The 11880-nt window shown below is 37.9% G+C and overlaps 3 protein-coding genes across 3 annotated transcripts in view; 2 read left to right on the top strand and 1 right to left on the bottom strand.

Moving 5' to 3' along the window:
* LOC118274573 (luciferin 4-monooxygenase-like) overlaps positions 1–11880 on the top strand; it is a 227023-nt gene that overhangs the window by 102708 nt on the left and 112435 nt on the right. The gene's annotated exons all lie outside the window — the stretch shown is intronic.
* LOC118275194 (uncharacterized) lies at positions 148–2208 on the top strand. Its single transcript, XM_035593064.2, has one exon. It carries the CDS (start codon positions 259–261, stop codon positions 2185–2187), a length of 1929 nt encoding a protein of 642 aa, XP_035448957.2. The 5' UTR covers positions 148–258; the 3' UTR covers positions 2188–2208.
* LOC118275188 (fatty acid-binding protein 1-like) lies at positions 4640–9853 on the bottom strand. The gene is made up of 4 exons (XM_035593058.2): positions 9688–9853; positions 6040–6209; positions 5381–5488; positions 4640–4762 (listed from the first exon to the last, which is right to left on the bottom strand). The coding sequence occupies exons 1-4, from the start codon at positions 9755–9757 to the stop codon at positions 4706–4708; spliced, it is 405 nt and encodes a 134-aa protein (XP_035448951.1). The 5' UTR covers positions 9758–9853; the 3' UTR covers positions 4640–4705.

Here is an 11880-nt window from a genome sequence, read left to right as displayed (position 1 = left end):
TATTTATTTTGATTTTCATATGCGATATTAAATTAAACTATTCGATTAATTAATCGACTATGAACGAAATGAAATTTAGCTCCACACTATGAAATCACTGTCAACTGTCAGTATTGTCCAATGTGTCAACTGTCAATTGACAAACGTCAGATTCACGTGTTTATTTCAGACTTGAGCGACTGAATTATTTTAATATTTTGGAAATATTGTAGAATTTAAGGTACACCGACACATAAAATAAATTATAGAACAAAGATAATGGCAGAAGAAACTTATATCGAACTAACAAAACGCTGTACACCTGTGACAAAGAACGAAATAGCTCATTTATCATGGCGAAACTCCGTACTAGCTGTGCGTAAAAGCAAACGTTTGCATTTTCTCGAATATGGGTATAATTTGGAGTGTTTAGACAGAAATCTTGACTTTGCTGAGAGTGCTTTAGTCAGCCCTACAACTAGTCCTGCCACAGAAGTGTGTAAAGCAAATTTCTTAAAGTCAGAAATGAGAAACGCCGATTTCACAGACATGTTGCTAGATTCAGCGTTTTGGCCTCACAATCAAGCTCTTACCCAAGAAATGACGAGCATAACTATGTGCAAGTGGTCTCCACAAGACTTTCTGAAGAGTAATTCTGTTCTGGCAGTCTTAAATAATATTGGAGGAGTAGAATTCTTTGTCAAAGATAGAATAGTATGGAAAAGCATTCTGAACTTGTCACCCTACATTACAAAACTTCTAGAGCACAACAAAAAGCCAGGATACTTTGAGGAACTCAAGGAATCTGTTTATATTCTTGAAACATCCGCCATTTGCTGGGCTCCGGAGTTAAACTCCGATGATTCCTGCTGCTTCGTCACAGCACAGAAGAATGGTATACTTCTATTTTGGCAATTATTCAGTAGTATGAATGAACCGCAACTAATTGGATATGTTACTACAAATATGGAAGATATGAGTCTCATACGGTGGATACCGAAATCAGAAGACAGCTTTTTCATAGTCAGCACGAATCTAACGGGACAAATATCTGCTTTCGATTTGAAATTAGAATCTGATGGCATTAAGCTTCTAAAAACTTGTCCGCTTTGGCCACATAAGGACAGAATGACGGCAGTAGCCTTAAAATATTTAAAAATGAATGATAAAATAATTTTTATCACTAGCAAACATAGACATTTGTTGGTACAAGCCATTGATAATGATGGCAACATTCTTAGTCAATATTTAAATAATATCAATGATCATCGAATATCGGACATTGTTTATTCCTGCGATGGCATTTACGTAACAGCAGTAAATGTTGCAATTTATAAAGTTAATGTTACTCTGTCTGCTAATTTAAAAGTAGACCTTATCCCTCTAGTCATTAAGGAACCTTATCCATTGTACGAACTGTACAGTCTACGATTCTCACCGAACAATGTAATGTGCGCTTTAGCTATGGTTGAACGCAAAGTACAAGCTAGAAAAGAAGCTCTTAAGTTAGAAATAATATTTATTGGCAAAGAAATGAAACCAGAATGTATGCTTGATACTCTATTATCAAATCCAACGAAGAAATTGACGCACTATTGGGATTGTGTTGAATTATTACGGTTTCAAATTACTAAATTAAAGTGGATGCCAAAATTGGACTATAATGAACTTTATGCATCAGGTGCACGAGATATTTATAAGCTTAAAATCTATTTAATCCTCCTAACTTACATTTCTGGATTAAGGAAAGTTTTACGCTTAGTTGACATTACATTACCGGAGACTTCCACGGATGTTGTGAGAGAAAAAATCCTCTATTTACATGCAAATCAGTTATTAGACAGTTTATGCACAAAATGCCAAGATGAGGGTCAATTAAGTGATCTAGATATGGAGTCTCTATACGGTACAAAGAAATATTTGGAATATTATTCGAAGAAATATAAAACGGAGATTCAATTAGATCAAAATGTGTTAAATGCGTTAGAAAATTCCTGTGAATATGTGTGTCAGTGCTGTGATGAACAAATTGAAGGTTTTACGTGTAAAAGTGGACATTTAAATATGTTTTGTATGGCAACATTTACTCCTATTACATCAGATGATTATTTAACATGTCAGTGTTGCAATGCTACATCTAGAGCTGATTTAGAAATTGAAAATCCTATATGCGTGTTCTGCGATTTGTATTTGGTTAAACCTGATTAAAATATTTAAACATAAAAGAAATCTGTTTTGTTCTTTCAAATGTAGTTTTAATTTTAATTAGTTATTGTAGATTTTATAAAATACCTATAGTATAACCGGGGATGAAACTTGAGACTTTACTCGGCAATTAACTACGATTATGACCACTTAGTTATAACTATAATAATTATTTTGGTTTATTTTATCTGCATTGTCACGCTTATTTTATTTCCGAAGGGGTAGGCAGAAGTGCATGTAATGCCAGCAGCACCCGACCAAGAAATCGAAACCAAGAACCCATACCTGGCAGCCGTACTTGCGAACACTCAACCAACGAGGCTAATTTAACTTATTATGATATAGTGGATAATGGCTTGGATCTTTGAAAAACCTTTTTATCTATATTATTCCGAGTTGTTGCAAAGGCGTTCCATTTACTTTGACGCCTTCCTGTAAAATAATAAAATATAGGTAGATGGGTATCTATCTGTATCTTCATATCAAATTAATTTATCTTCATGGTGTTCTACTTACGTACTACCGTTTGATAATTTAAATCAAGATTGTAATCAGTCCACGCCTCGAGTGGGTAGGTAAAATACTTAGATACCTACTATTTACATGGAATATCATCATTTCTATTTACATTTTATTTTCCGAGAGTCACACCCACTGTCATATCGTCTAGTAAAAATCTATCTTTAGATATTCGACTCAACTTCAAAAATCGTTAAATTTCTCGTCTCGCCCATGTGAGGTGAGAGGGAGAGTCAGAATTAGTAACTACCACTAGTGAGTGTCAGAAACTCAGAATTTCTGATTAACATCCAGCCTATTCTGGATGATTTACCCTTAATCTGTGTTTCTGTTCCGAATCGGGCCGTGGTAACTTGCGAGAGTAAGACCTATTGGCCGGCTAGAATAAACCAACCAATCAGAGCTCCGAACGCGCTCTCATTTCAACTACTCTAAACGTAATCTCATACTAGGGTTACAGAAACTCCTTTCTCAGTAGACGCATTCTTGATGACCAGCAAGGTTTGTTTGTCCTGGTAGGCTTCGGGGTCTGTTTAGGTAACAAATATTTTATTCTATGAGGTGTGGCTACTGGCTACTGTTAAGATACCAATCCAGATACTTCTAAGTAGGTAACTAACTATACTGCATCTTATCAAACCACTTGAATGATAGTATATCGAGAACCCCATGGCAACTAATTTCGACTTGTCTGCTTAACCTCATTTGGTTGGTAGGTGTGGTCGTAATTCTATATCGTTTTGAAAGCAATCAGTAACTTATTAAGGGCATTAAGCTGATATTATGGCACTCCCTCATGCTTTAGGTAGCAACTGGGTAACAACAAGTAACAACTTTTTAAAATTGTCATAGGTACGTTGCTTATCGGAACCTATAATTTATTTTTTTTATAGTTTTTCAATACAAAAATAACAGACGTCAATTTACTATGAATACAAGTTATATGTTGATTAAAAAATCGGCGTTTAGTACCTGTACAATAAACTTATGTGACAGACTCGACACCAGCAATTTATACTACGCTAACTCAAAAAGCGTACTTTACAGTAGAGGCGTTTAAAGGGAAAAACGTGATAACTTTTACACTTAATTAAGATACTTTTTTGAAATTTGGTATGCTTAATATTTAATTTATTCATTGTAACTATCTCATATTGTATATTTCCTTAAAAATTTCTATTTTTTGATTTAGCGCAAGATAGCCGTATATAAACGAAATTCACAAAAAAATGTTGTATCTTATACACGTCTAACTTATGTTAGCGTAGTGTAGTACGGGAGGTCGTAGTGCATGATCAAAAAACATCTGATGCATATTAAATATTTTTATAAAGAAATGTACTTACTTACAAAAAGAATAGTCCCGTACCATTAATAAACTAATTAATACGTTAACACATAAGTATTTACTACGTAAAAGTCGCTAAGTCGTTCATTTTACAAACGAACAAGTATACACACGAACGCAAAAAGTCCGTGCGACTAAACTACGCTAACTATGAGTTAGAAAGTGTCTGCACGGACTTTGACCAAAGTGATCCGCGCGCACACTCCGCTAATAATAGTTGGCGTAATATGAAATCGAGTGGGATTTAAAAAGAACCTTTACCTAGCGTTTTATAAGATTTGTAACTTTCTTATTTTTGCATATTTCTTCTCAATTTTTTTATGAACGTATGTAAACACACATTTTAAGCAACTTGGCATAAAAAAAGTTCTTTTCTGAATTTCGAGTTAGCGTATTATAAATTGCTGGTGTCGAGATAGTTCCTACAAATTAAGTTCTTAATTCAAAGGGATCTGGGAAATTAGCGGCTATAGACGTTGTGGAACAGGCTTTAAATGCATTGTAAACCCCGAACCATTTCGTTTAGAAAAAGTCAAATAAAGAGAAAATTACAGCGATTTCTAATACGAAAATGAAATAAAAAGAGAGTTTTAATTAATAATAATATTTATTATTTATAAAAATAAATTAACGTAATTACTAATAGCTATGAGTTTATTCAGCCTTGTAGTACCTCTTGGCAACACCGTCGAATTTGTCACCGGTGATGACCTGAAACAAAAATATATTTGGGTTAATTTGGCTTCAATATATTTGGTTTAACCTCTCGTATGCCGTATATAAGACAACAATAGAAAACACATTGTGTTTCGCGTGGATCTGCGTTCGGGCACACGACGGGTTAACTTTAGATGTTACCGCCGTACTCAGAGTCATTTAATGGTTACTTAACCCAGTCCTTAGCAATTGTTTTCGAAACAAAATCGTTAATAGAAGAGTTTAAATGTTTGAAAAAATTTTTAGGCTGCAACGCTGCTCATGACGAATTCTCTGTGACTCGAAAGTAGTAGAGCTCTCCGTTAAAGTCCAAGTAAACCGTGTTTTTTTTAATTTTAACGATAGTATTATAGAAACTGCTGTTTGATCCATATACAGGTCTTTTTTTGAGGAGGTAAAATATCAATGACTTCTCTCGACACGAGCGAGATTATGTCAGACTCTTACTGACTAAAAACCACCCCGTTCACTACTCCTGTTTTTCGAACCGGAGCCCCGGTAAAATGCTTAATCCGCAGCTCTTTTATATAGGTTTTACTTAGTTTTGTATTGCGAGATTTAGAAAACAACAAAATAATGTTTAAAGTTTGGTTTTTAAAGCAAATAACTTACCACGGTAAGTTCATCGCCATTGTATTCCCTCTTGAAGACGGCTGTGCCTTGGGGAGCTGAGATGTTCTGTGTCACTACGTTGCCGTCGACTGTGTACGTGGTCTTGATCTGAAAACATAACAACAATTATTGGTTTAATCCTTGATTACAACTCCTCTGGTTTACGGGTGTCCATGGGATATGATCGCTTAACATCAGGTGATTCTGATTCCCTAGCTTGTTTGCCTATTCCATAAAAAATAGGTACCCACAACAATGACCTATTCTACTTATATTTGATGTCTTGAGATATAAGAGCACTTTGATTAAAAATTAAGTGGAAGAAGTTGGTATATTACCTATCAGTTTAAAAATTACGCTAATTTTTTTCTTCACGAATTTCTGCTTCATATTTTTATTCTCGATTCATTGTAATCAGCCTATAGAATATCCCACTGCTGACAAACAGCTTATATTCTTCACTCAGGAGGAACGGAATATTAATTTTATCCCACGCTTGCTCAATGCGGATTGAATTCGCATTACAAAAGTATAAAAGTGTCTTCCTTAATCTAACTGTCTATTAGCAAAACAAAGTTAGCTAGCTAAATTCAAGTTTAAAATAAATCATACGGAGACAATCTCTAATAATATCCAAATACTTTGATTCAAAATATTACGGGAACTTTGTCAGTGCCAATAACATCTTCGAATTCGACACCGGACTTGAATTTGATCTCCTTGACACCCTCAGGGCCGTTGGTGATGTAGGTGTAGCTGTCACCATCCTGCACCAACTTCTGGTCAGGAGAGTACTTCAGGATCTGAGCAATCTTCTCCTCGGGTAAACCTGGATACAGAATTTTGAGGATTTTGAAGAAGTTTTGTCTCATTCAATCATATAAAATTTTTCGAAAAAGTAGATAAATTAGAGTATTTTTTTAGTAAAAGGTCTGATCGTTGGTTGCATGAGGCGGCCTTAGGGGATGGCGAACAGGGCAGTCGCCCGGGGCCTCGCTCTTGCAAGGGCCTCGCGCTACACAACCCAAGCAAATTTAAAAAAATATAGATTTTTTTAAACTTTTTATTTTGATCCTTAATTACTTATTCAGGTTATAACATAGCGGTAAATTAAAATAAAGTTAGTTACTTAACTAATTCCATTAAAATTACTAAAACAGCTTTAATTTTACAATATTTAATTATCGCCCACTTTCAGGAAACTTGGAAATGCAGGTCTAGCATCAGTGAATTAAATACCAACTTCTGCGATAGGATAGTGATGCTTTAGGGTCTCAGCATTCACATATGGGATCGGAAAGTAAATGGATCGTCACCGTATCGCCTCGAGCCGTTCAGAATGGTTTGTATTAGTTGTTTTACTGCAAATGATAATCGGAATAATAACGTAATCGCCTTTAATCGGAACAGGCTAGTAACGGTGAATTAAAAAAATAATATTCCCCAAAATGCTTACGTTTTCCGTCCCCGAATTACGTTTCTCCGTACAACTAACTAACGTTTATCTAGTCGGTGTCGTTGGCCGTAATCCGATTTTACGTAATTTTAGGCGCTGCTGATACGCTGTTCGTTACGTGATACGGTAGGTTGACGCCTGGTTAATTAGGCAAAACGCGTTTCCTTACGATGTTTTCCGATCCCATATGTGGTGCTTAGATAATCTTAAAAATTTAACAAAAATACAACGGATTGTATTTTCAGTGAATGCCATTCTATAGAAAAGGAAATAACTACATACGAATTTGTAGTTTCACTTGTCATATGGTATGACATTCTTACAAAAATAAATGTTATAAGTAAAATGTTACAAAGCAAGTTCAATTAGATGTGGCTATACAACAGATAGACGCATTCACAAATTGGCTCGATAATTATCGAGAAAATGGTTTTCAGTCATCTCTTGTAACAGCGAGAGAAATAGCCGAGGAAAATGAGATTGACAGACAGTTTAAAGAAGTCAGAAGACGACGTAAAAAAAGGCATTTTGATTATGAAGGGAAAGATGAAGTTCATGAATTGAATGCGGAAGAGATTTTCAAAATAAACTATTTTTATGTTATTGTCGACAACGTGCGCGCAAGCTGTCATCCTAGGTTTGAGGCACTTAAACACCATGAGAGCATATTTGGTTTCATGTATAATACAAAAAGATTAAAGGAAATTAGTGATAGTGAACTTTTGAAACGATGCAGCGACTTGCAAATATCTATGACAGTAGGAGAATCATGTGATATTGATGGACATGAATTGTACGAAGAACTGAATATATTCATTCGTGTGTATGAAGGAAACGACGACATTATCTCGGTGCTGAATACATAATAGAAAAAAATTAACCGAAGTTTACCCCACTATCGAATTAGAATAATTGCCACCACACCTGTTACAGTTGCGTCTGCTGAAAGGAGGTTTTCGAGGCTAAAAATCATTAAAACATATTTGAGGAATTCGATGACACAAGATCGGCTTTCAGCCCTTGCTTTTCTTTCCATCGAAAATGACGTAGCTCATTCGTTAGATTATTCTGTTTTAATTAAAAATTTTAGTCTTAGGAAAAGTCGCAAACATCAATTTTAAAATGAAAAGTATTTAATTATTATGTTATCGGCTTACTCACGTAGTGTTTTGACGAGGAACTCGACACACGACGATTGTCGCATTGTTGTGATTGCGATTGTCGCACTGCTACTGCTACTGCTACTGGTAGCAGTAGCAGTAGCAGTGCGACAATCGCCGCGTCATGTGTCGCGGAATGCTGCTCATGAATATAGCCTCCAGTACGGCTTGAAACTAGTCGAGTTCCTCGTCAAAACACTACGTGAGTAAGCATAACATAATAATTAATTTAGTATTCTCACGAAAGTTACAATAAAATCTCTGTATTTGTTAATTTTGCAAATCTTTCAAAGTAAAATCTTTTAAAATTCAAATTTTATTTATTTGTATAACTTTAGTATTTCTCGTCAACCATAACAAGTACCTAAACCAAACAACCAGACCTACTTTCGCATCACATACTTTTTACGAAGGACAAAGGGCCTCGCAAAGACCTGCCGCCCGGAGCCTCGCAATGGGTAAGGCCGCCGCTGGTTGGTTGGAAGGCAATTTTAATTATTTTATGATTGCAATACATGTTTTTCTAAGATAGTGTGATGTCTACATCATTGCAGATTTGATTAAAGGTCTATCAAAGTAAATTTCCTTTTTTATTTGTATGTACCAATGTGTGTAAGTTTCAGGCTAGGTATTTTCTGACGAGGTAAAGCATGTTAATTGTTTTTACCTAAGTAAAATATTTTGTATTTTATCGGAGTAAGATCAAATAACACCTGCTGCCTAATCACTAAAAAAATAATAGGTAGGTATACGTAACTCCTAAATGTAACAAATTAATGTTACAAGTTAGTTCAATTAACTCGTAACAAGAGATCAGTCGATTAAATAAACTGATAAATTCATGAAAAAAATTGTTAAAAATGTACCTATAGGCGATAAATCTCTGTATGTATCCGGAGTTGTGCCTTTGATAAGGGCTTATCGGATTATATAGTTACCTAATTGAAAATTAAAAGATATAATTAACGTAACCAAGAATTTTCTAGAATATAGTGTTACGTAAACTAATTTTATTATCTAATTAAAATGGGCAATAATTTTAATTTTTTGTATTTATGGATTTGAAGTAAAACGGTCACACTATTTTAAATCAGGAAGTAGAATCGATTACTAACTGCTTATTTTAATTCCTAATAAAAATATCAAATAAACGAAGCAAAACTTTTCCTTAAAAAAATAACACAAATCATTATTAATTTTTTTTTCACAATTTTCCACTTTAAAAGGTTAACGTAACAGGGCGGGATATTTATTTGAGAAAAATAAACACCGTTCTTAACTAACTTTAAAAATTGAGGAGGTTTTCATTTACATACATTTAATAGCTGTAACTAGCGGCTTCACTGGCATTCCCGTGAGATATAAAGAGTAGCCTTTGTGTTATTGCAGACCCTAATCTACTCGACCTCACCGAAAAACGTACGTTAAACAATCATGCTTGCACATTGTGTTTCGTTTTAAGTGAGGCTATCGGAGGCCAAATTATTCCCCATCCAACATTCCCCAACAACATTAAATTTCTAATCCCCAAAAGGCCGGCAACGTTGTAACGCCTTAGTGACTCATGTCAGTCCATGGACGGCGGCATTGCTTTACCGTCCGCTACCGTAAGTCGTTTACCGGCTTATCTTAATAAAATGCTTAAAAATTTTCACAAAATACAAGTAGTAAGATAAAATTTGCACACATACCGACAGCACGGAGAAATCCATCGAAGTTCTCCTGCTTCACGAATTTGAAGTTCTTGTTGAGGAAAGACATTTTGGCTTATTGACTCTTCTTCCGTTAAACGATAGAATGTGAAAAAATCACGGAGCTCACACACTTATATCCCAAGCCTAATCTACTTAGATATGATAAACTGCAATTTGATAGATACTATGCGTGATCGAGTGATTCAATTCTGATTTATTTTTTCATATATTATTTGAAATAACGGACTTTGATTTTGATATTGATGATGCATCGTGATTTTTTAACTTTAGGAAAAGGTGATTTTTTTGTATTTGGTAAGTTTTTGGGATTAAGTCTATTTATAGAATATATTTTACACTCATGCTATGATGCTATCATTAGCTTATTTTATTGAATTAAAAGTAAAACATAATAAGTCTATTTTTGTAGGTTCCTTGGTCACTGATGTAGCTATGGTTTAGCTGTTTATAAAAATTTTTTTTAGGGCGGAGTATTAAACAATGGCTTCTCCCGCCTTGGGCGAGGCGAGAGGTAGTGTTAGAATCTTACTGAAATGTTCAGCTCCGGAGGTACAGTACCGGGTCGGGTATATGACACTCCTGTTCTTAAGGGCAGGTCTATTGAAAACTAGCCGGATGAGAGCTCATCATGACAAGAGTATCTACATTTTTAGACATTTTTATCAATTTATTAATCTCCAAATATGTAGTATCAGTTTCTGGTAGCGGCTTCGCCCGCGTTCTCGTGGAATGAGAAATAGACTATGTGTAATTCCAGACCATAATCTACTTTCATGGCCGCGGGAACGCGCCACCTCCGGGTGGGTCCCATGCATAACGGCAGGAGGAGTTTCCATCGGCATCGAGACGACGATGAAGTATTAGGACTCGTCCTCGACAGTCGATGGAACTTCGTGGAGCATTTTCGACGTTTGGCTCCTAAGTTGGAACGGACGGGGGCTGCACTTAAGCGGCTCCTGCCCAACCTCGGGGGCCAAATGCCTCCTGCCGGAGGTTGTACGCGGGGATCGTGCGGTCCATGGCCCTCTACGGCGCCCCTGTGTGGGCGTCGAACCTGATGCGGCGGCCAGCTCGGGCGCTGCTCACGTCTCAGAGGGTCATGGCCATCCGGGTGATTTTGGATATCGCACGATCTCCGGGGAGGCTTTGCTGAACCTCCTTGCCGGATTACCGCCGTGGGATTTGGAGGCGAAGGTGCTCGCGCGCGTCTTCAGTCTGCGCGCCGACGCGTGTCGCCGGGGCGAAACACCACTGCCGCGCCAGATCAGTGCGTGGCGGGACGAGCTCCGGCGCGATCTCATGGCGGAATGGCAGCAACGACTGTCGCAACCGAGGGCTGGGCTCGCTGTAATCGCAGCGGTAAGTCCCCTCAGAGGAGTTTTACTTGAGAGGCGCCACGGCGTCCTCACCTACCGCCTAACGCAGGTGCTTATAACGGACATGGGAGTTTTTTGTAGGTTCCTGTTCTTATTGGGCGGGAGGAAACGCCCGGGTCTCATCACTGTGAGGACCGCCCGGAGGACACGGTAGAACATACGGTGGCGGTGTTCCCTGCGTGGGCTGAGCACCGCCAAGTCCTCAGGGATGTCTCTCGGCGACGGCGACCTCTCGCGCCCGGCACTGGTTCAGGCCATGGTGCGGAGCGAGAGGGACTGGGATGCCGTAGCCCTCCTTCTGCGAAGCAGTCATGCTTTTAGCTACTTGCTCAGGCGGGGCGCGTGAGAGAACAAACCTCCTCAGCCCCAGCCGTCGCGAAAGACACTCCGGGCGTAGGGGATCCCGAGACGATCTCAATGACCGTAAGTGCGGGCCTGCGGACGGCGAGCAAGGGTAGCTCACCGCCCGAACAGAACCAGACCTGCGTGCGGCGCGTCGCGTTCATCACGCCTCAAAAGCCATCAGACCACCACAGATGGGGCCCAATAGTGCTGATGCCTGATCAAAGCTGCGGACTACCTAGCGGGTTTACCGGGGCTCCGGCTCGAAAAGCAGGAGAAGGAACGGGGTGGTTTTTAGTCAGTAAGAGTCTGACACTCCCTCTCGCCTCGCCCAAGGCGAGAAAAGTCATTGGACGATTTCCCCCCCTCAAAAAAAAAAACCCTTAGCTGGACCATAATCTACCCTACAGCAGTTTTTGCGTGAAGGAGTAACAAACAAACAAACGTAAAC

The sequence above is a fragment of the Spodoptera frugiperda genome, chromosome 11, assembly GCF_023101765.2.
Source record: "Spodoptera frugiperda isolate SF20-4 chromosome 11, AGI-APGP_CSIRO_Sfru_2.0, whole genome shotgun sequence".
Classification (NCBI taxonomy): domain Eukaryota; kingdom Metazoa; phylum Arthropoda; class Insecta; order Lepidoptera; family Noctuidae; genus Spodoptera; species Spodoptera frugiperda.
This window is presented reverse-complemented; position numbering and strand designations above follow the sequence as displayed.